The sequence below is a fragment of the Talpa occidentalis genome, unplaced genomic scaffold (assembly GCF_014898055.3).
Source record: "Talpa occidentalis isolate TD23 unplaced genomic scaffold, MPIMG_talOcc4v2.1 talOcc4.5, whole genome shotgun sequence".
Classification (NCBI taxonomy): domain Eukaryota; kingdom Metazoa; phylum Chordata; class Mammalia; order Eulipotyphla; family Talpidae; genus Talpa; species Talpa occidentalis.
Genome location: NW_023604861.1, coordinates 60,257,963 through 60,282,792, shown reverse-complemented (window position 1 = coordinate 60,282,792; position 24,830 = coordinate 60,257,963). Strand labels below are relative to the sequence as shown.

Sequence of the window (24,830 nt, the reverse complement as noted above, 5' to 3'; positions counted from 1 at the left end):
AGGGGTGTGTAATGGTTGCCGGAGGTGTGGGGAATCGTGAATTAGACATCTTCCTTTGTGAAATTTTATGTAAGTTCCTGTGGACACCTCTGTGTCTGACCAGCCAGTAACTACGAGGAACCTGCTGGCGAGATTTTTTCCCTGTAGTATAATCCTCTTGTCCGTGTTCACTGTGGACTTTTAAAACCGAGCAGCGTGGTTAATTTTGCTTCTTACTAACTGGTCTGTGCTTTTAGTTCCTGAAACCATAGTTGGTGTGTGTGTTCTGAATTTTAAGAATGAAATAGCAAAAGCTGAACTGCTGTCATGTCTTATCACCATGCTATTACCAACATTAGCGTTCAACATATGCCACTCAGGAGTTGGAGCCATATGTTAGGCAGAAACTAATTGAATTTTGTGACTATGAGCTCGTGTTTGGGTATTTAGTTTTTGTGCATGTGTTACATCTCTAATTCTTGCCATCCTTTAAGTGTTAAGTCATCTAAAAATGTTCAACAAAATGAACCCCCTGCCTTTTTGTGATTTTTCTCGATTGAATTGATTTTTCTCAAGTAATGCGATAAAATCCCCATAGAGACAGATGATGAACTTAACAGAAAAGGATGATAAAATAATTTTTAATACATCCTTTGTGACTTAAAATGTAAGATTTTGCTTTCAGCTTTTTAGCTCACTGATAATTTTTGCCATCTCTAATAAACACCAGTTAACTGGGAAGAAGGGATGATGATAGGGAAAAAATCTTGTGAAAATTTTTATTAAAAACTTTATTATTTGCACTGGCCCAGTAAATTTTACTATATTTTCTTCTTTCCCTTTGTAGATCATCTTGCAGTTTTCTTGTGTAGGTTAACCAAAATTATTTTTATCCCAGCCTGGCTGCCTTTAGCCACCTGTGTGCTTCTGAATTAACTCCTTGTTTTCCCCTTTGTCTGAATCCTCAAATCATTGAATTTTATGGAAAAATAAACTTATGGTTAACACTGGTCTAAAGCAAACATAATGTAAGGGTAATTGGCTTCTCCCAGTTTAATGATATGCATTAGAAATAAACAAACAGATTACCTTTTAGTGCCATCTTTGTTATCACTTCCCCTCTACATGTAAGTAATTGAGAGGTCACTTATTTTATCCTACTGTGCATTTAATACTTCTTAATTGTAAAATTTCTACAGTATAATATTAAGCATGTTTTATTACTAATTAAAAAAAGGTCTCCCTCTTTGACCAGTCAAGCTAGCATAGGTCAGGACTCTAAAACCCAGGACTCAAAAACGAGGGTTGGAGGAATACATGATTTCTGTTCTCACTGTCTTTTGGAGCTTTACTTTGGTAAAGGGCATTTAGTTTATATTTTGCCCATTTTTAGTTTACACTTATGGGTAATATTTATTTTTATTTTTTTTTTTTTTTTTTTAAGATTTATTTATTTATTTATATAGGCACTGGGTACAGTCAGAAGCATGGGAGGGTGAGAGAATTCACCAGAGCCAGAGCAGGGAGCAGAGCAGGCAGAAGGACCGAAGTACACTGCTGAGGGGAGCAGCGGGCGGCAGGCGAGGTCTGTGCGCCATGTGGGACCCTCCTCCTGTGGCCGGGGAGCAACAGGGTATTGAACCGGCGCTGCAGAGGCTGCGGGCAGCTTTGCAACCCAGCGCTCAACCACTGCGCCACCAGGGAGGCCCTATGGGTAATATTTAGGCCTGTTTTTAAACATTTCTAATTTTTTTTAGTATAATTGCCTATGTTTTAAAATTACAAGTTGATGAAATAATCTTTTTTAGTGTTTTGCTACATTTTCCCATGAAGATAAGTCTAAATGGTGTCTTGGAGAGTGGTATAGAGATATACACAATTTTCAATTTTTTATCCATGTAATCAAAAGATAAATTTTTTCCCCTGGCAATCTCTAGCAGACTTCAAATAAATTCACAATATTGTAAATTCAGAGATTTAGAATACATATCTATTTCCATTTAGCCTATTAGTGCTTCAATTTATCATATTGCAAAAATGTGTTCCCTGTATATCAAGGTCAAGAGTTGCCTGTTAAAGGAAATTACTGGCCATTAGTATTGAAAGGCAAATTTTGGAGGGTTTTTTGCATGTATTGCTAGTTTTTATAATTTTCTTAATGTTTTGTTCTCATTTTATTTCAGAATCCTTGATTTAGTGGTCTTTTCACTTCTTGATCCTTATCCCCCTATTAACCCATTACTCTAGTTTTGCCTGTCTTTCATATATACTTTCTACATTTGCAGTGTGGCTTATGGTCTTCCATCAAGTTCCTTTGTAGGTGTTTCCTTTAATATTTCCAACCACTTATCACCCCATTAATAATCCTTAGTGTTTTCCCCCCAGGATAGAGAGAGGTGTACTTCTTGGGAGATAACAAGTATTAAGGATAAAAAGCTATTCTCAAAATAGGGATATGAAAGCAATATGATAAGTGTCTTCCCTCAAGTAGGCTACAAACTAGCTGAGAATACTAGACAACATACAGGGAATGATTAGCAGAAATGTAAGGCAATATTATTGCATTGTTTGGCCATAGATGTAACTTAAAAGAGGCCAGTAAGGGCTAAAATGGTCCTGGAAGGCATTTGTAGGAAGTTTGACTTGAAGCTTACACAGGATTTAAATAGCAAAAGGAAAGACATTCCAAAAAAGGCTGACAGCCAGAACTGGAAGTTGTAGCTGGTAAACCAGTTTTAGAGCATCCAACAAGTATTGGGAGGAAGAAAGAAAGAAAGAAAAAGGGTTGGTTAGGTAGTTTTTGGCTAAGCCTCAGAGATTGGTCAAAAGGAATAGTCAGGGATGGACAAGACAGTTTGATTATCATTATGAACCCATCACTGAAAAAACTCATCTACTTTGACATATTAGTAATTTAAGCTTTACCAAAAATTGCTTGTTTGTCTTATGTTTATTATAACTTGTATCAGGGGTCAGCAGGCTTTCTGTGGAGTGCTAGAGTAAATATTTTAGGCCTTGCAGGCCACTTATAACATGTTGAATATTCTTTTTTTTGGTTTGTTTTTTGCAATCTTTCAAAAATATAAAAGCCATCCTTAGCTCAGTGGCCAAACTAAAACAAGCTGATTGTGGTATGGATTTGGGCAGCAGGACTAGTTTGCTGAGTCTTGGCTGATAAATTGGGTAGGTTATTGTCCAGGTAGCATGTAATGTAAGGTGCCTTATATCATTTGTCTATAAGATTGGTTGGTGTGTTTGGTTATGACTGTCATTTGTATTTTCACCCCTATGTTGTAGTGAAAAATAAAGAAAATATGCAGAAATTACTATTGTCATTGCTATTTTGTGGCTAAACTTCTAGTAACAGCCTGTACTAGGTTTCAGAACTAGGAAGTGAAAGAAGAAAAAAGCCTTTGAACCAGGCCTTAGAGCAGTGTAAATAGCTACACCTTGGCTTGTTTTAGAATTTGTATAAGGTTGAGTATATCAACTGTCTGTTCTGGTTTTACATATTTTAAACTACAGCTGTCATTAAAAACCTTTACCACAGTGTTGGTGGCCTGTAAGTGACTACAGAACAGCAGTAGGGAAACTTATTTTTAATAGTAGTGTAGCATGAATTAGTGACGAAACAGTTGGACATTCCCCAATAACTCCAGGAAGAGTCACTGTATTATGTGTTATAGAACAGTTAATAATTGATATTTACATTGATAAGTTTGAGTCATCTAGAAAAGGTGGTTTTGTGGAGACTGAGGCTGAGAAGAAAGACCTAGAAATGTCTCTTAAATATTTCCATTAAGATTGTTAAAGAGGCCTCCACTGGTGGCGCAGCAGTTGAGCGCTGGGCTGCGAAGCTGCCTGCAGCCTCTGCAGCACCTGTTTGATCCCCAGCCACGGGTGAGGGTCCCACATGGCGCCACAGACCTCTCCTGCTGCACCCACTGCTCCCCTCAGCAGTGTATTTCGTCAGTCTGCCTGTTCTGTTCCCTGCTCTGGCTCTGGTGAATTCTCTCACCCTCCTGCGCTTCTGACTATCCAGTGCTCATATAAATAAATAAATAAATCATTAAAAAAAAAAAGATTGTTAAAGAAAAGTTATGGTGATTTTTAAGGATAATTATCAATTATTTTGAAGATTCATTTACATGAAATATCTCTTTGAAGTTTCGATATTTATAGATGTGTATTTCTAAGACAATTCTGTTTTCTTTAGCACATTGTCTTTCATGTACCATTGTACATGTACTATTCATGTACTATTCACTGGGTAAATAGTGATGCCTCAGGTTATGGCTTCATATGTCATTTGGATAGGGTTACTCTATATTTTGTGTCATCAGTGGAGCAAGAATATAGCATAAGAGCATTCTTTCACTAAAGAGGCATTGGTAAATTAAGTTCTATATTTCCAGGGTGCCTGGAAAAGAGTGAAGAATACATATAATGAAGAGCTGCCTGGATAAAATCAGTGATGCTTTTTTTTTCCCCCTCTAAAAACATTAAAACCAAACAGCCAAATAAAACCGCTAAATTTAAATTATGCTAGTTATTTGTGCTAGCATTTTCCATTCTATGTATTTATTATCTTAAGTTTTAAAGCACTACAAATCTTTTGAACTAAATTTCAGTCTTCAGAAATGCCTATCTAATAAAATTTTGTCTTTTTAAATTTTGCCTCAAGGAGAAACTAATAATTCACTTTCCCATCCCCTTTTTGTCAGTGCTTGAAATAACTTCATCATGCCAGCTGTTTCTTTTTCCCATGTAGACTGTCAAGTGCCTTGGACTTTGTTCCATCTTTATCCTTTTAGCCATATGATCTCAGGTTAGTTGTTTTCAATTTAGGTTTCCAACCCCTAAAATGGAGAAAAATACCTATCCTGTTTTCCCCACAGAAATATTGTTATTACCCAAAGATAATTGGAAACCGTGAAAGCAAAGTACCATGTAAGTGCGTACATCTGTACCACTCTGTTGGAGGCAGTGTAGCCTTTTTTTTTTTTTTTTTTTTTAAAGAAGACCACAAATCATGACTTCAAGTTTTATCCTACAGCATTCTGTAAATATAATATTCTTCCATTGACCATATAGTTTACTCAAAAGTTTAAAGTTTAACAGCTGTCTTGGCAAAGAGAATATATATGAAAGCTTTCTTTCCATTCTTATTACTCTTTCAGTGTAGGGCCTCCCTAGTGGTGCAAGGGGCTAAGCACCACACTGTGAAGCAATGCACAGCCTCTGCAAACTCTGCAACATGAGTTCAATCCCCAGCAGGTCAGGGAGAAACCCACATGGCGAGGCAGACCTCTCCTGTCTCACCCGCTGCCCCCCTCAGCAGTGTATTTCAGTGTATTTCAATCTGCCTGTTCTGTTCCCCACTCTGTCTCTGGTAGCTCTGCTTAACCTCCCCACCCTCCTACCCCCCACCCCCTGCATCTCTGACCTGTGCCCCAGCTCTTATATGCATAAATAAATAAATCTTTTTTTAAAAAAAAAAATCTTTCAGTGTAGTTATATCCAGCGTGTCTGTTACTTACTGCAAGGGAATGGTGATCATTTATTCTAAGCAACTTCACCTATTTCCAAAGTGGGGTAAAAAAATGCAAAAGTGAATTCCTTATGGTTCTTCCCTCTCCCCTGCCCCCCCCATAAGACTGTTTCTGAATCTAGTAATAAGACTTACTTGTTGAACTCACTGGATTTTATTTCCTCTACTTGGTTATATTTTAAATCCAATGCAGACCTGCTAGATAATGTGGAGGTATCTCATTTTACTTACTTCTGATTGACTTCCATATGACTTTTCCTCCTTCACTTCTTGAATACTGGCTGTTAGAAATACAAAGTATGTGTACATGAAATGAACCTTAGTGTAAGAGTGTAAGAATTACCTAAATTAAATAACTTAGATTGTGCTAATCAGCCTTTCTGTCAGAAATGTGTAAAAGGTATTTTCTCTTGTTTTCTTTTTCAGAATCCACATGTTAATATTCAGCAGAATAATTTTTAAAATTTAATTTCTTCACTATCCAATTCTCCAAGAAGGAGTTACTTAATTTGTTGATACAGATATATAGATTATTCCTAGTAAATCTACAGACATGTAATTTTGAAAGGAAAAATCTTATTACTTTTCTAGATATTCTAAACAAGACATTTAAATACATTTTAACAGTTTTAAGACTGTTCTTAAGTAATTGTGTGCTGTTTTGTAGAAATGGATATATACAACAATTTTTATTGAGATCTAGACTAAAGGAGCAGCCATTTCAATTACTTCAAAAACAGTTATCTTAAGATTTGCCTACATAAGAAAAGTAATTTAGAGTTTGTGATTTCATTATGTTTACACTTACTGGATTTTTTTTTTGGTTTGCTTAACAGCCATTCTGAATTACAGTTTTATTCTTAAGACTTGATTTTTTTCTCAAGTAATATTTTCATTTGCAATATGTGCCTTTCCCCTCAAATTTTGGTTAATATACCTTTGGTTTAAATACCTTTGTTCAGTAAGTGTTAGAACTCATTTTTTATTTTTCAGATTAGATAAATCATTATTCCTTCCTTAAATGCTATGGTATGCTAGCATATTTATTTTTATCAGTAACTTGAACCTTGGCACCTAACTTAATGTGTTTGATAGCATAGTCTTTCAATAAATTGTAGGGGTAATCACTTTTCTATCTACCTCTCATATTGCTTGTAGCTAATATTTCAAAAACAGGAACTTATTTAAGTCTTTGCTCAATTTTAGAAATTAAAATCAAACCACAATTTCTACTGTAGCAATTATAATGACTTCAGTCTCAATTTCAGAATCCGTTGACACCTGTGACTATTTCCCACCACTTCCCAACTTTATAGCATGAAGAGCATAAAATCAAGGTACAGGTTGGTTTGTTGGCATCTTCCCTTAGTGGCTTTCTGTGAACATAGGCACGTTACTTTTACCTTTATGTGTCTTTGAGTTTTTTTTTTGCTTTAGAGAAGAATTATATTATCTGTCTCTTACAATTGACTGTTATAAGAATTAAGAGAGAGGCCTCATTTAACATAGCAAATAAAATGCTTGCCATAGGATATTTATATGTAGAACTTTATCAGTGTCTAATCATTGTCACCCCATCTCCTTATTTTCATAATTTATTCATCTGTTATTTGCTGAAAACTTTAAATGACCTAGATACTTAGTATATGAATGTCACAAAAATAATGTCATACTTCCTACCATCATCATTTACACACTGGGATGAATAAGACATGTAAACACATTTTTTCTTAAATTTTTATATAGTTTATTTACATATTTTACATCATTGTTTATTTTTGTACAATGTTTCCTTTAGCGTTTGAGCATCATTTAGATTTATAAAGAGACCCTGGGCAAAAATATACCAAGTAACATCCTGGAGTCACTTATAGGTCACTTGGCTTCTATACATTCACTACATAACACATAGTTTTATGAGTATTTTGCATATTGAAAAACAAGAGGTCACTATAGATCATGAATAGAATGGGCTTTCCTAGATTGTGACTGAGGTCTAGAATACTCTCATTTTAAATAGCAATTCATATATAAAAGTAAATTAAGTAAAAACTTAATGATTCAGAGCCATCATGTTAAATATTATGCATTAAATTTGGTGCTGCTATGGATTTACCCTGGAGTATTTCTTGCTATCACAAATGTTCTAAAACTGACAATGAGCCCCCTCCCAACCTTTTTGAAGACTTGTAAATGAGGTCTAATACATACATTGTGAAAAGTACTTTCACATACATCATTTGTTTTAAACTTTCTAACAACACAGTGAAATATTACACTCATTTTATTAACGAAAGGTAACCAGGACTGAGAAATATTAAGTGATATAGCCAACCTTACACATCTGACAAATGAAAAGTATGGGTCCAGAACCCAAGAATTTTGATTTCAAGTCCAGTATTATTTTTCTTACAATATGCTATTTCACATCTTCCCTTTGTTTAGTGTCTTTTAAACTGTGGCATCACATGAATTAATATAATTAACACCTAAACTTTATGATTTGGTACAGTTTCTTTTTATATTAGGACTGAATAAGACGGAGTGGATAAGAGTGAGTCCGATAAAATAGTTATGAAACCTACCTCTTCTTGCATGTGGCTTAGAGCAAGAAACTATCCCCCTTGTCCTCAGTTTTCTCATACGTAAATGAGAAATTTAATGTCAGGATCTAGTGAAATAATCCATGCAAAACACTTAGAATAATGCTTGGCACATAGTAAGTTCTTAATAAGTACTAGCTACTTTGATGATTGCATTGTAGAAAGCAATGGCCATTTGCAGGTAGTTAACAGTTATTAAGTTATAAATGATATGATATTTTTCTCATTAATGGCACAATGATAAACAGGTGCTGGAATTTAATAAAAATGTGCCTTGCAAAGTTTTATGGATAAATCAGTGGTCTATATGTATTATGTTACATTTTACCTTTCACTAAATAATCTCTCTTTATAAGGCCTATCATTTAAAAAGTAGTATTCACAAGTTTTGAAACAGCTCTAACAGGTACCATCATAGTCAAAATTGTAATTCAAAAGCAAATAAAAGGAATAACATTTCAAATACAATTAATAGGAATCTTTTGTGGATACCAATAATATAAAATGATTGATATGAACTAGTTTTACAGATGTGATGAGAACTTTTTAATGCATTGAATGCATTTTCTATCTTATAAGTGTAACATTTATAAGAAATAGTCTTTTAAATATTTTTTAGCAAAAGTGGTCTCAAAAAAAAATTAGCAGTTTTGAAAACAGAGCAATTGTTAATAATGGAAATACACAAATTCTGGCACATAATATAAAGAATATTAATCTCCCCCTTTTCAAAAACATCTGGTACTATAAGAGAAAAGAGAATATTAATTGCTTTCATTAATTTCTACCTGTGCATGGAACAAAAAAGTGGACTCAAGGGGTTAAAAAATAATACCTACAACAATATACATTTTCTTCTTTTTCATTTATTTTGCAGTTACCCTTATGATAATGTGGTATCCTCTTACAATTTTTCCACTTTAAATTTTTTTACTTTTATATTCCCCATACAATTGCAACCCCGATTTTGACCCCAATCCCTCCTCCCCCAAGAGTGTCTCTGGTTCATAGTTCTTGTAAGCACATTTTAAAATAACTAAAAATCCTCTACCTTTGTGTGAATCCTTTCCATCTTCATACTGAGCTGCTATGTTTCTGTAATACCATCAGAATTTTAAGATTTTGTACTATGGTACTCAACGTCTATTTCTTTACTTGTCTGGGCTATTAGTTTATGAACTTCTTGATTTTGAACAGTACTGCTGGGGTTGGCAAATTTTCTCTATGAAGAACTAGTAAATATTTAAGAAACAGTAAATATCTTAGTTTTTGCAGCCATAGCTCTGCTGTTTTAACTGCTTAACAATGCTTTAGGAGCATAATATAACCATTGGTAAATTAAAAACAATGGATATGACTGTGTTCCAGTAAAACTTTGTATACAAAAAGCAGGTAGGAGGTCACACGTGGCCCAAAAATCTTAGTTTGCTGACCCCTATACTGCACCATACCCTATGCCTGGCAAATGTAAGGCATTCCATAAATAATAATAATAATACATATTAAACACGGTTTGTGTTCTGAGTGCTATTATAAGTAACTTCACATGTGTCATTTTACTTAATACTTTAAAAATATCCTTTGAGGTAGATGGTACTATTGACATTTTTAAATTGAGAAAACTGAAGCACAGAGAAGTTAAATATCAGGCCTAAGATTATACAGCTAGCTAGTGAAAGATTTGGGATTTATATCCAGGCATTCTGAGTCCAGAGCCTCAGCTTTTGGTGACTAAATCATAGTAGTTCTGATATGTTGAATCCCAGGAGCATAATGCTGATTGAGCATTAGAAAACACTTATGTGATATGCATAGTAATGAATTAAAGAGGAAAACTCTATGATTATCTGGTGCTTAAAAAAATCATTTTTAGAATTCAGTTGTCCATATAATCTTAAATCAGTAAGAAATAACCTTATACAGGGTCTTTTACCAGAAACATTATTTTTAATGTTATAGACTCATTCAGTCAATATTTATCAAGCTCCTACTATATGATAGCACTGGTTTTTCTTTAATTTTTTTTTAATTTATTTATACAAGCACTGGGTATAGTCAGAAGTGCAGGAGGGTGAGAGAATTCACCAGAGCCAGAGTGAGGAGCAGAACAGGCAGAACGACGAAATACACTGCTGAGGGGAGCAGCAGGCACAGCAGAAGAGGTCTACGCTCCATGTGGGACCCTTTCTGGTGGCCGGGGATTGAACCAGCACTACAGAGGCTGCGGGCAGCTTCACAGCCCAGCGCTCAACCGCTGCGCCACCAGGAGAGGTCCTGATAGCACTGTTTTTGACATAGAAGAACAAAGACAAAAATCTGCGTTTATGGCCATGGAAGTCTAGAGGAGGAAGATGAACATGTTAACAGAGGCCTGTATTAAATATCAACGAAATATTAGACACACTTCCATTAAGAGATGGGAACATAATGTGTCTAGAAATCTTAGCCAATGCATTAAGAAATAAGGAAAACAGTAGCTAAATAATAGGGGTGGAGTAGAATATATCACTTAATATTTTGTAGTTGATATGTGATTGCCTGCTTAGAAATACAAGACAGTCAAAAGAAAATTATTTGAGTCAAAAGAGATTTCATTAAATCAACTGGTTGTAATATAGAGGACTTTTTTTTAGCTTTCTTTTATATATATATATATATATATCATCTTTATCGAACAATGAAAAGCAATTAAAAAATAATTGAAACCTAAAGTATGAAATACTTGAGTTTTTTAAAAATGAAATGGCTGTATGAAAGAAACTAATAAGAAGATCTGAATGGATGGAGAAATACTATATTCCTGAATGTGACAATGTAAAGAATAGCAATTCTCACCAAATTAGTCAAAACAGTCAATGTAATCCTAATCAAAAATCCAGAAAGACTTTAAAAATGAAATTGGACAAACTGTTGTCTCAAGTTTGAGGAAAATGCATAAGAGTGGCCAGTAAATTTCAAAAGGAAGCTTTATTAAAGGGGGAATGAACCCATCAGATAACAAAACATTGTAAATTTGCAGTCATTAAAATAACAGTTTGGAGTGGGAGTAGGCATGTTTATCAAAGGAACAAAATAAAGAATTCAGGGGGTATTCTATGTATACAGAAGAATTTTTTATATGATGAACAAGTGCGTAATGGAAGGTAGTCTATAATAGTGTCACACAATTGTCCAATTGAGGTAAAGGTAATTAGGTACCCATTTTGTGGCAATCTGAAAGCTTAAGTTTCAGAAGGACTAAATATTTCTAAGTTAAAACAAAAACAAAAGTGGCCAAAGTTTTAGAAGAAGTGAATTTAAAAAAATAAAAAGAAAATTGGAGGGGGTTAGGGAGAGAGAAGGCCTTTGCAAGTGAGATATCAAACTTAGATATAAGCCCAGCAACAATATAGAAAAGATATACATGAAAACACTGGCTATACATTTCGTGATTTTAATGGTAAAGATGTTTTTGGAGACCTGACCCCTTCAGCAAAGGAACTATAAGCAAAGTTAGACAATTGGAATTACCTAAAATTAAAAAGCTTTAACACAGGGAAACAAAGTATAAAAACTTCCTGCTAAATGGGAGAAAATATTCACATATCACACAACCAACATGGGGTTGATATCCAAGAATTACGCAAAACTTAATTTAACAATAAAAAATAATAAATGGGCAGCAGGTCTGAATAATTAATTCACCAAGAGGATATCCGGAAGCCCCATAGATAGATGGAAAATGTTCATTACTTTTAATAAGGGAAATGCAGGTCAAAACCACAATAACATATCTCATGCTCATGAGAATGGCAAATATTAAAGTGACCCCAGACGAGTGCAGGAGAGGTTTCAGAGAAAAAGGAACCCTATTACATACTAGGTAAACTGGCACAGTCTTTTTGGAAAACAATTTGGATTTATCTTAAAAAACTAAAAATGGAAATATAGAAATTATCTAGCATCTCCACTCTTGGCATCTGACAAAAGAAAATGAACCCATCAACTCAAAAAATAAAGAGACTTTGTAATGTTTATTGCAACACTATTTACAGTACCTAAGGCATGGAAACAACCAATGTGACCACTGATAGAGGATTGAATTAAGAAGAAGTGGTATTTCCATATACAGTGGAATATTATTCAGCCATAAGGAAAAATGAAAGTTGCCATTTACAGCAGAATGGAAGGAGTGCAAGGAAACTAGGTATAGTAAAGTAAGTCAGAATAACACAGACAAATATTGGTATTTATGTAATAGACAGTTCAACAAAGCAAAAGAGGTATAAAAACTAGCAGACGCTAATAATTGAAGTGAGGCTTTCCTGAGGTTAAAAGGAAGGAGAGAGGAAGAAGGGTCAAAAGAGTAGTATAATTGTGGGGAATACAATCAAGTAAAGGGATAAAATCAAGAAAAAATGAAGATAATAATATATAACAGTGAGATAGAAGTAAAGTAAGATTGTTGGTTGGTAGGGGAGAGGAGGAACAGGGCAAAAAGAAGGAATCAAAGGGGTATGAGAAATGCTGATAGAGGAAAAAAAGCTATTGGACTTGAAAACCATGACCAGTTGAAGACACTAAAAACCAAGACCAATCAGAGAGCATTGATGATTGGATAAATAGTAAATGAAGTCTCCTTTCTACAGATTATGGGAATCCTATTTGTCTGGCAACTGGATGACTTTGTAGAACCCTAAATTAGAATCCCCTGTAATTTCTAGAAATATATTAATTTTAGTTTAGAGGCTTTTATTAGTAAATAAGAACTGACTCAACAGGTTGATAGTGGAGCACTTAAGGTACATAGAAATAAAAGCTATAAAATGAGCATAGATTTTTCTTTTAGTTCAGGGCAAACCAAGAACATACTCACTTCCATTGGTGACCTCAGCAATACTTCAAAAATTTATTTTAGCGTATAGCCATTTGGATTCTACTTGTAATAAATTCATGTACCTTTTCATTGCCTGTTGAGTATGTTAAAAATTAAGAGTAGTGAATTTAGTTTCCCCTCAAGATGTAGTAAAAGGAACTAAGTTTACCCTTTTGCCTAAAACAACTAAAAAGCTTTAAAAGTTTGTGAAGCAGTGGTACTCAAAATGCTAGACTTCAGGTAATGAAAAAGGGAAAATAAGGTGAGCCCTATGTTTGGTCTTTATTGCTACTTGGAGAAAGTTTTCAGGGCACAGCATAGGGAGAAGGAATCGGAGAACCTCATAGCTGACTACCTGAGTTGAGATGAGATGGAACTGGCAGTCCAAAAAGACTAGATTATGCAGGGCAGAGTATTAGTGAGGAAACAGCTACACAGGAAAAGGGCCTCAAAATTCTGAAGAGGCTCCCCCTTGAGTGTTCATTTAAGTACTGATAAATGCATGTATGTAAGGAAAATATCTAGGAACAAGCTGGACACTCCTACTATCCAGGAGTAGCAAAAGAACCACCTAAACATTTTATATAGAGCACTATTTAAACTCATGCTGGACCGGAAATAGGTCGACAAGCCAAAATGGAAAGCCTCAACACAGGGCATTTGGCATTCTGGAGTATCTTGGCTTAGTAGTGGCAAAAATTAGCCCTAGACTAAATGTAACTCTGTCTGCCTAACACAAGGAATACGGCTCTGTTCTTACTAAAGCAAAACCCAAGAAGGTCACACTATTCCCAGGCCTCTCAGAACAAAGCTCAAGAATATTTGGGGAAATACAAAAATATTCTGCAACCAACAATGTAAAATCTACAATATTTGATATTCATTTAAATTATTAAGACTGCAAAGAAGCAGGAAAATACAAACATAATGAGGAGAAAAAACAGTCCCTCAAAACTAGCTCCAGAATGACATAGATGATAAATTAATAGTAAAAACCATTAAAACAGTTTTAACTCTCTCCTGCTGTGCCTGATGCTCCCCTCAGCAGTGTACTTCGTCAGTCTGCCTGTTCTGTTCCCTCCTCCGGCTCTGGTGAATTCTCTCACCCTCCCATGCTTCTGACTGTATCCAGTGCTAGTATTAAAAAAAAAAAAAAAAAAACCAAACAGTTTTAACTGTGTTTTACATGGCAGTTGGAGAAGCTATAGGAAAGACCAGATATATTAAATGGGTTATCTTCTAGATTACAATTACAGTATCACATAGAAAACACACTAAATCATATACAGGGTTGTAATTCAATGTCACCTCAATAAAGAAAAAAATTTTTTAATTAGACACATGGATTGTTCTAATGGCATGTTGATATTGCCATAGAAAAGATTAGTGGACATAAAAACATAATAGAAACTCCAAAATGAAACACACAGAGAAGAGAATTGTTAAAAAAAAAAAAAAGATGAACTGAAAAAAAGAAAAGTAAAAAAAAAATGGCCAATTTTTTTTCCAAATTTTATCAAAACTCTATACCAAGAAACAATAAATCAGATAGCATACAAGTGATAAAATGGGGAGAAATATCTTAAAAGCAGCAAAAGACAGGCCAAAAATAAGGGTAACATTTCTCATCAGGAATAAGATGAGCTAGAATATATTGGGCCAATGTCTTTGGCCACTGAAAGAGAAACTGAAAGAGAAAAACTGTCAACCTTCTTCCAGCAGAAAACATCTCTCAAAAGCAAAGGTAAAATTAAGACTTTTAAAACATGTAAAAACAAAGAACTCATTGCCTTCAGTCCCGTACTAAAACACATGTTAAATGAAGTTCTCAAGCAGAAAGAAAATTTTAAACTAGACTTACCAAAAAAAAAAAAAAAAAAAAAAAACCTTTACCCACATAATGAGTAAATAAAAAAAATTGTTAGGTTTCTTTAAAAATGATAATAATGATTTTTAACATGCATAAAAAGTGTTTATAACATGCATAAAAAGTGTTACTTATAATAAATATTCCAATATCTTTCTCAATAATTGCTGGAATAAGTAGACAAAATAACAAAACTAAAACTAAAATTTCATGAAGAAAGAGAAAGTCTTTGTGATGTTGGTTTAGGCAGAGATCTCTTACACAAAGCCAAAAGCTCCATCCATAAAATAACAAATTGATAAGTTGGACTTTATCATAAAAATCTTTGAAAGTCATTTAACTGATAAAAGAGCAAGGTCTAGAATTTATAAAGCACTTTCAAAACTTAATAATAAAACAAAACAGCCCAGTAATAAAATAAACAGAAGTACAGGATACTTAACCTAAAATCTATATGGATGGCAAAAGCACATGAAGAGATGTTGAGCAGCATTAGTCATTATAGAAATGCAAAGAGGCAAGTTACTACAAATAGACCAGAAATTTGGGAAGGTATGGGTAGATTCATTATCTTGTAATGGTTTCACAGTTATATTTGTGTTCCAGAATTTATCAAATTGTGTTGTTGTATGGTAATTATACCTCGAAGCTATTTCAGAAAACAAGTAATTGGCATGTTATATGTGCTTGACATCTGCTTGTTTAATAATACATTTAACTCCTTACTCTGCCATTCCCCCAAAACATTTTTTAACCTATAGGAAATAGCAATTTCAATTAGAGAGGAAGATTGAATGGGCTCATAATATATTGACTTGGCTGAAATATTCAGAGGCAGTTTCAAAGGCCTCATTAAACTTGATTATTTTAAAAGTACTTTTTTCTTAGGAAAGCTTGTTTTTTGTTTTTTGTTAATTTATTTTATTTTAACATTTATCATTTTTTAAATTTTTTTAGACAATATTTGCTTCCCCCCACCCCCTCAGATTGAGTCCCCATAGAATTTCCTTCCCCAGGGCACCCATGTACCATCACCACAGTCCCCTGTGCTCCTCCCTCCTCTCCTCTGATCCCTCTCCCTCCTCCACCCCCGCAGCAGTATGTCTCTGGTTCACAATTGTCTGTTTTTGCTTTGTTGAAAGCTTTTTTTAAAATGGATTTCTAGTTGAGGAATGAAGTATACCTTATCACCTTGACATCACACCAGTATGAGGTTATCAGTTTTCATTATCATTTAATATTTGTGTAAAGGTTAGTTGAGTCTTAATTCTGTATGGAACTAGCAGCATCAGCCTAACCTGGGAGCTTACTAGAAACATGAATTATTGGACCCTGCCCCACAGTTACTGAATCCAGAACTTTAGGTTCGGAGTTAATAACGTGTGATTTAATAAACTGTGCAAGTAATTCTGATATATAACAAAGGTTGAAATCCATGATCTTAGAGCACCAGTGGGACATTAGATACTTAACTACTGGTAGTGGTTATTCATTTCAAGAAATCTCACATGGTGGCACATACTTAAAATTTGTGCATTTCCTCATACATAGTGGGAAAAAACACTAAACAAATATTGAATAATAGTTATTGAAATATTGAAACATGCTTTTGAAGTGTTGAGAGGTGAAGTGTACTGATGTCTGCAACTTTGAAATACTTCTAAAAAAAGATTAATAGAGAAATGCATTTTTAAATGTTAATTATAGAATCTAGATAGCAAGTGTATTTTTTTTAAGTGAGTCCTTATCTTTCAGAGGTAAATGCTGAAACACTTGCAGATGAAATTATATAGTATACTTCACAATAGCAGCGGACAGGAAGAAGTTGGTAATGGCATGGATGAAAATAGCCTGGCTATGAATTGGAAATGGTTGAAGCTGGGTGATGAAGACATGGGAATTCATTATACTCGCACTTACTTTGGGGTATGTTTGAAATTTTCCACAAAGAAAAAGAGTTAAGAAAAAAATTATAGGTTAAATTAAACTTTTCACAGCCTGATGTGAGAACATAGCCACTACTTTTTATTTGTTTCTCTGGAAAAAATTTTTCCAAGTATTTTTGATTTCTAATGCGGTGTTCAAAGTCAGCCTGTTTCCAAGGTGAGGGCTGCCACTATTTTTTAAAAATATAACTAAGTACAAGACTTAGTTGCAATCTTGTATTAACTCTTATCTCAGTGTTTCTTTTGTTTTACAGTGACCAAAGAGATGAAAAAGTGGACATTGAGGACAGAACAAAAAGGAGTCAGAATTAATCATGTTTTTTAAATGATTAACAGTTGCCTTTTTTCTATTTGATAATAGTCTTTTGAAATCGTTTATAACACTGTCGTTACTTCCTTTTCCCCCTTTTAATTTTTATATAAATGTAAATTTTTTATGAAGAGTAAGGTGAATCAAAATAAATCATTAAATTATATGTGTACATATATACGCACACACTTAAGAGTCATTTTCCTGAAATACGGTGAATACAGGGTAATTTTTTTTTTTTTTAAGATTTATTTATTTATTTATATAAGCACTAGGTACAGTCAGAAGCGCAGGAGGGCGAGAGAATTCGCCAGAGCCAGAGCAGGGAACAGAACAGGCAGACTGACGAAATACACTGCTGAGGGGAGCAGCGGGTGCAGCAGGAGAGGTCTGTGGCGCCATGTGGGACCCTCGCTGGCGGCCGGGGATCGAACTGGCGCTGCAGAGGCTGCGGGCAGCTTCTCAACCCAGCGCTCAACTGTTGTGCCACCATTGGAGGCCGGAATACAGGGTAATTTTTGAAAGGATAAGTCTTGGTGAAAACATAAAAAAATCTTACATCAAGTTTAGAAAATTAAAATATAGAAAATACATTTTAGAAGAGAAAATACATTTAGATACATAGAAAATTAAAATATAGAAAACACATTTTAGAAGAGCAGTTTGTAACATGAATTAGTGGTTTGGATAAAGTCAGAGTTCCCTAATATGGAATTTATATTATTAGGTCAAACAACCACCCTGTAGTTATTTAGGGCTTTTCAATACTGACTGTTCATTTTTAAATCAAAATTTTAATCAAAATTTTCTATTTTAAACCAAAATATAACCGTATTCACATTACCAAGAAAAGTAGGAAATAAAGTACAAAAAATTACTGATTCTACCATTTTAATAATTACTACGATAGTTTTAATACTCTTGCCTAATGTTTTTAAGGGTTTTCAAGTGCCCTTAAATCCCATATTTAAATGTAATCTTGGAAGTCTGGAGTACGTAATAGTCTTGTGATTTCACATATGGAAATCACATTGGAGTCCTATAATTTTTAGTTTTATCGACTGAGGTGTGTTCATGTTCTCATATTTTGAGAAAGGTAGGACTTGCGAATGATAGAATTGGATATTTTACTGAGGAAGCTGATTCCTTTTGACTGCTAATAGTGAAATATAAGAGGAAAGAAATAAAGAAGGATTTGCTAAGCAAAAGGCAAGCAGAATTTAAAGATTTAGAAAATTCTCAGCCTATCCATATTGCAAAATATGAAATAGAATGTTTAGTCTGCCAACAGTATTCTGTTGACCAACTCTTTGATTAAGGATGTAAGTGTGGGTGGGCCTAATCAGCAACTTAACAGAGATCAGTAGGAGAGATGGAATTATAGCAACAGAAACACTGCCAGTTGGGACTATAGGAAACAGAGATGGTAGAGAATAAAGAAATGAAGAAAGGCTAAAACCATGTTTTATCTTTTAAGTGTAGGAAAGAAGTACCCCACAGGTGACTCAGGTCATCGGGACTGCTGTTTCCATCATAAGTGCAAGTGTACAGGCCTGGGGGCCTATTTTGATACAAGTCTTCCATCTTGATTTCAAAGAATGGGACCTCCACCTTGCAGAGCCACATAGGCCTGGCTTCATCAAGCCAAAGGAATGTCATGGGGGTGATGTTACCACCCTATTGGGTCCAGAGGGCAGAGCATGGAAACAAAAAGTTGGTTCTTGATTGAGTCTTAACATCTGCTAATATTTACCTTGCTAGGTTTTGGACTTGCTAGGGACCTGTTACACTAGTCTTCCTTCTGATTTCTTCCTTTTGAAATGAGAGTATCTCACGTATGGCTGTTCCACTGTTGTATTTTAGAAGCATGTGACTTATCTGGTTTCACAGGTTCATAGCTAAACTAGAATTTTGCCTCAGGATGAATTGCATCTCAAGTCTCACAAATCTGATATAGGGGAGGGTAGATTTTAGACTATTTTGATGCAAGTTAAGACTTTTGTCACTGTTGGAATGGAACGAATGTACATTACATGTTAGAAGGACATAATGGGGGGGCAGGCATGGAATTATGGATTCAAAGTTTGTGTTTTAGAATTCTTGTGTTGAAGCCCTAATCTGATGGTATTAAGAGGTAGGATATTTGGGAGGTAATTAGGTTTAGGTGAAGTGATCTAGGTGCAACCCCGTAATGGGAATCAGTACCTTTATAATCCAAGAAAAGAGATCAGAGTCCCCACTGCTATTGATCAGTGTGAAGATAAGGAAGAAGTCAGTCCTCTACAGGCCAGAAAGAAGACCTTTACCAAGAACCTGATGATACAAGCACCCACATTTTAGACTTCCCACTTTCCAAAACCTTGTAAAAGATATGATGATACGCTGGAGCCATCTTGTACACATATACAAAAGTTGATTGCTAAAATCAGTTTTCAGGTCAATTTTCAAACTAGCTTGCAGTGTGCCCTCAGGGAATATTTATTTGTCAGAAATGAGCAAATGCATCAAATTTATCCATTCCCTTCTTTGCATGTGTCAAACATAAAATAAAAAGAGAAATAAATGCTTAATTTAAAGTGTGTGTTCCTAGTCACAAGATAAGGTGAGAATGTAAGAAGTTAGGTAGTAATCAAATTAGAAGAGACTGCGAGAAGCCAACAGTGTTCTTTACACAGTATTGAAAGAGATTTTTAGATTTTTTTTTAATTTATTTATGCATACAAGAACTGGGATACAAGCCAGAGGTGTGGGTGGTGGGAGGATTCACCAGAGACGGAGTAAGGAACAGAACAGGTAGATGTACTGCAATACACTGCTGAGGGGAGTAGCAGGTGAGTCAGGAGAGGTCTGCTGTGCCATGTGGGTAGCTCCCAGCCCAGGGATCGAACTAATGCTGCAGTGCCTGTGGATAGCTTCATAGGTTGCATCTTAACCCCTTGCGCCACCAGGGAGGCCTGATTTTTAGATTTCTAAATGAAGCATTTTGTAGTTTATAGTTTATAGTTTGCCAGCTTAAGTAAAGCCAACTACTTTGCATATAGTGTGATGAATATGACCATAAAAGAAAGCAATTCATAAATGAAATTTTTGATGTTACAGCTTTTAAAATAATAAAATAAAAGCTAACACCTTAAAGAGAGTGACAGTATTAAAACATAGCATGTGGCTTCAGATCTGATCTATACTAGCACTGTTCCTGGAATTCCCTGACGCTTCTGGAAAAAAAAAATGTATTTCTGTTTCTAAAGCTTCCATTCTGCCTCTTGAAACCAAACTATGTTTATATTTATATCTTCAACATTACATTCTAAAATTGAAGTAATAATAGTGTTTTGCATTTTTAGTGAAACTATATAAATACTGCAAATAGAATGTAATGATAAAAGAAAAAATGCTCAGTGTTTTTTTTTTTTTTTAATTGCTAATTTTAAAAAAGTGAGTTACTTAGAAACTTTCTCTGGTTAATCATAAGTCAACATCCCTAAAATGTTTCTTCTTAAACTAAATTATGTCACATACAAGAGGGAAAATATGTTGACTCTCCCATCTTTCTATATTCTATAGAGTGAAATTATTTGACATGACTTAAAATATTTTCTGATTTTGTTAGACTTTATGAAATATAGCAGTACAGATGAAGATAGAAGTTAGAGTTGCCAAATATATATGGAAACAAGTATATTTTTGTGCACATTTGTATGTAGCATTTTATATATACCAAATACAATATATGGCATTGCATGTATTCTTTATATATACAAATGCTTATGTATATATATACATGCCTTTTTGTGAGATATTTAAATAAATAATATCCATACTGTGGTCCTAAGTATAAAATCTTGAAGTAGTTACTTATATTGACTGTTTATAAAAATCTTTTAGCAGTTTTATATAGTAAAATAGAAAGTTTGTTTTAGGTAAATCATATATACATAACAATTTTCTGCACAGATTCAAATCTATTTAAAATAATTAACTTGAATTTAATTTCTTATGAAAATTAGACATCTTGGCACTACTGAATTGTAGAATTCTGCAAACATCCAAAAGTGTTTTGTATTTTGCCTTTTAGTACAGAGTTGATGAAGTTTGATTATGCTCAGTTGTGCTGTTCTTGCCATGTAATTTGCTGATATTATGTTGGGCGACTTTATGTATATGGTAAACTAATGTTTATATTCAACCTTTTAGTTTTTATGTAAGTGATAAGTATCTGCAATTAGACTCCTAAATGTACTTTTATCGTTGAAATGATTTGTAGTAAAGTAGGTGATACTCAGAAAATAATAAAACTAGAGTGATAGAAATCCATTTTCACAACTTAGAACTTAAAGGTTCTTATTCTCATCTTGAACAAATTTTTCTACCATTTTGCAGTCTGAGCAGTCAGTGACGGAAAAATCATAGTTCTTGTGTAGTTCCTAAAAACTGATAAGGTGATGAGGGGGATTTCAGTCTATAATACCTGTGCTTATAGGGAAAAAATCATGTTAGAGTTACATTATTTTCTGTATTTTAGCTAGTTAGTATTGTTGGTAAAATACTGTTCACAGCCAGAAGGGCTAGACAGATGTGGAATTTAAATAGAAGTTGCTGATAAATTTGCTTTAATATCTTAGTTTACTATCTATGTTGACAGTTCACTTGTAAGAAACTATTTCCTATCTGTTGACAACAAAGAAATAGTGAGTAGCATATTATAAAAACTTGCTTTGACAAGAATATCTTTAGGTTAAAGAGTGAGACAAATCCTAAATGTATTCTATTTTAATGTGTTTTTAAGACTACCAATGGCTATATGTTTTTGTTTTTCAGAGTTGGAAGATTATCTGATATATTAATGTCTTATTGATAATGGCAGAACATCCACCACTACTGGATACAACTCAGATTTTAAGTAGTGATATTTCTCTTCTATCTGCTCCTATTGTAAGTGCAGATGGAACGCAACAGGTAAGGAAAATGAAATGTTTATTTCCTTATATCTAGTATATATGTATTTCAGAAGAATGTAAAACTTAAAACAGAATGAAACTTCACAATAGTGGGTTCCTGTTATATATGTCTTAATCTTTAGTTCAAAAAGGTTTTCTTGGAACAGATGAGTAGATCATGAAGATGTGATATATATACACACAGTAGAATATTACTTGGAGATCAGAATAGATAAACTCATGTCATTTATGGCAACATGGATGAAGCTGGAAGGGATCATGCTAAGTGAAATAAGTCAGAAGGAGAAAGATATATACCAAATGGTGTCAATTAAATATGGAATACAGAGAAACCAAACTAAGGGTGAGAAAAAAACAAGCTTAAAAACTATAAAATTGAAGGTGAGAACAAAGGGGGAAGGGTGTGAACTGTCGGTATTTTGGTGGCTGATGCACTGCAATGGCAATACCTGTGGTGGGTGATGGGGAGGGGAATCCTCTACTTCCAGAATACCAACAATAATATAAGCCAATGTTACCTCAATAAAATAAATTTTATAATGCCAAAACAATATATTTTGGTTCCATAAGATGATGAAATAGATGAGACTATAAAGTCCCTTCTAAAATATTTTACTTAACCAGTGTCTTAAATTTCTTGTGTGTACCTTTACATAAGTTGTTTTGTTTTTATTTTAGATAAACAATATACTGGTCCCTGAGTGTTTTTTACTGTTTAACCTTATATCTTAATAATTATTATAATCATTACTTCAAATCAGTATGAAATCATAATTATGTGATTAAATGACTGCCTATTTTATATAATAATTAAACATTATCTTCTGTTCATTCGCTTTCTCCTCTCCTCACATGATATTTTTCTCCCCAAAGCAGATACATAATTCCTGAAAAATTGTGTTTTTCCTCCAACCAGGACTTTATAAATATAGTTTTATAGTTTCAATGATTCTTCATCACTCTCAAATCCTATTTTGCAGATTAAGCAAAGTGATATTAGAAAGACTCAAGATCACACAAAGATTTTGCTTCTATTACTCATTCTGCCTCCTTGGGAAACTAAGAAAAAAAAATATTGTTACTTTGTTGTCATGGTACCTATAGAGGATAGTACCTATAGCAGATATTTATGACTTTCTTACAAATCATAAGGAGCTACTTTGTTAACCTGCTATTGAAAAATCAAGGGTGATTGGCTTGGGTTCTGAATTTCTCCATTTTGTATAAACATAACTTGAAAAACATATGATGGTTTTAATTTTCACATGTGTTCAGATAGCTTTCAGCAGCAACTGTATTTCATTAATTTTTTTAAAAGATTGATTGATTGATTGATTGATACATACATACATACATACATACATACATACATACATACAAGCACTGGGTACAGTCAGAAGCGCAGGAGGGTGAGAGAACTCACCAGAGCCAGAGCGGGGAGCAGAGCAGGCGGAAGGACCGAAGTACACTGCTGAGGGGAGCAGCGGGCAGCAGGAGACGTCTGCTCGCCATGCAAGACCCTCCTCCGGTGGCCGGGGAGCAGCCGGGGATCAAACCGGCGCTGCAGAGGCTGCGGGCAGCTTCGCAACCCAGCGCTCAACCGCTGTGCCACCAGGGAGGCCTTCATTAATTTGTTTTATATGGTCAAAATTAAGTCTTTCAGAGTTTTTATTCTTCCTGAAGTGGCAGTTATTCACTACTTTGAAGGTCTAAAAGTGTCTTTAGTTTTCATTGTTGCCTTAGGCTGATCACTGGCTTCAAATTGTTTATAGTCTGATACATTAAAGAATCTATTAAGCAGTTAATTACAGTATGTTGATGTAGTGCTACAGTTTACAGTCTGTTAAGGGAGAGACAATAAGTTGAAACAACACCATGATGCCCCTTTTTCTATCCTGTCCCCAAAAAGGAGCTATCTTAGGAGAATTTTACTTGGAATCTTAAGGACACCATTGCTAGCATATAGTAGTACTTGTATAGATGAATATAGAGAAAGGAATTATGAATAAACGCACTAGAGTGAGGCTGTATTTTGAAGAATCAGATTGGGTCAGTGGGTCTAGAGGGCAGGTTTTTAGGTAGGGTTTGAAAAACAGGTTTTAGGAAGAGACATAAAGTCTTAAATTCTGATTAGCAGAGTGCCTTATAGTTTCATAGAAAGAAAGATGAGTGCAAAGAGCATGGGACTTGGTTGATGGATTTAGATTTGATTTTGGTTACCTTGGCTAAGTTATTTAACTTATTATTTTGCTTTATAAAGTGAAGGCAATAATTTCTTAGAGGAACTGTAGTTTTAAGGGTGAAATGATCCTGAAGGAGCTGAGTAAGTGTTTGCTGAATCTGAATCAAAGAGCTCAATTAATGTTTAAAAGACTGAAGAAAACTATAGATATACCAGTCAGGACTTAATAGATATTTTAAACTCTGCATTAAAAAAACTAAGAGATAATTATGAAGGATACATAAATGTAAGAGAGTAAGGAACTGAACAAAAAATAGATAACATTTGAAGGTGGTAGGTTAATAAATTTGAAAACAGATATTTCTTTGTCTCAACTAACAACTTATTTGTTAGCCAAGTATTACCAAGTTAGAGCTTGCATGTGGAGATAAGACACTACCTTGGTGCCTGGAATAAAGAAGCAATCTAAAAGATAGTTCCTGACAGAGAGACAAGTGTTATGCATGATATATCCCCTTGCTTGACTTTGTTGGGACTATATTATAGCATGATTTTTGTTCTACCTTTCAAGATCAAACT

At 34.3% G+C, this 24,830-nt stretch overlaps 1 protein-coding gene across 3 annotated transcripts in view; it reads left to right on the top strand.

Moving 5' to 3' along the window:
* The window catches only part of FNDC3A (fibronectin type III domain containing 3A), a 166,244-nt gene that overhangs the window by 1,058 nt on the left and 140,356 nt on the right, over window positions 1-24,830 (top strand). For 2 of the 3 annotated variants that reach the window (XM_037527309.2, XM_037527311.2), the window contains exon 2: window positions 21,930-22,067. In XM_037527309.2, the coding sequence (XP_037383206.1) occupies window positions 21,969-22,067 (99 nt within the window). In that variant the 5' untranslated portion in view covers window positions 21,930-21,968. Of the gene's footprint in view, window positions 1-6,797; window positions 6,868-16,610; window positions 16,782-21,929; window positions 22,068-24,830 lie in introns of those variants that run through there. The other variant, XM_037527310.2, reaches the window with a different exon arrangement.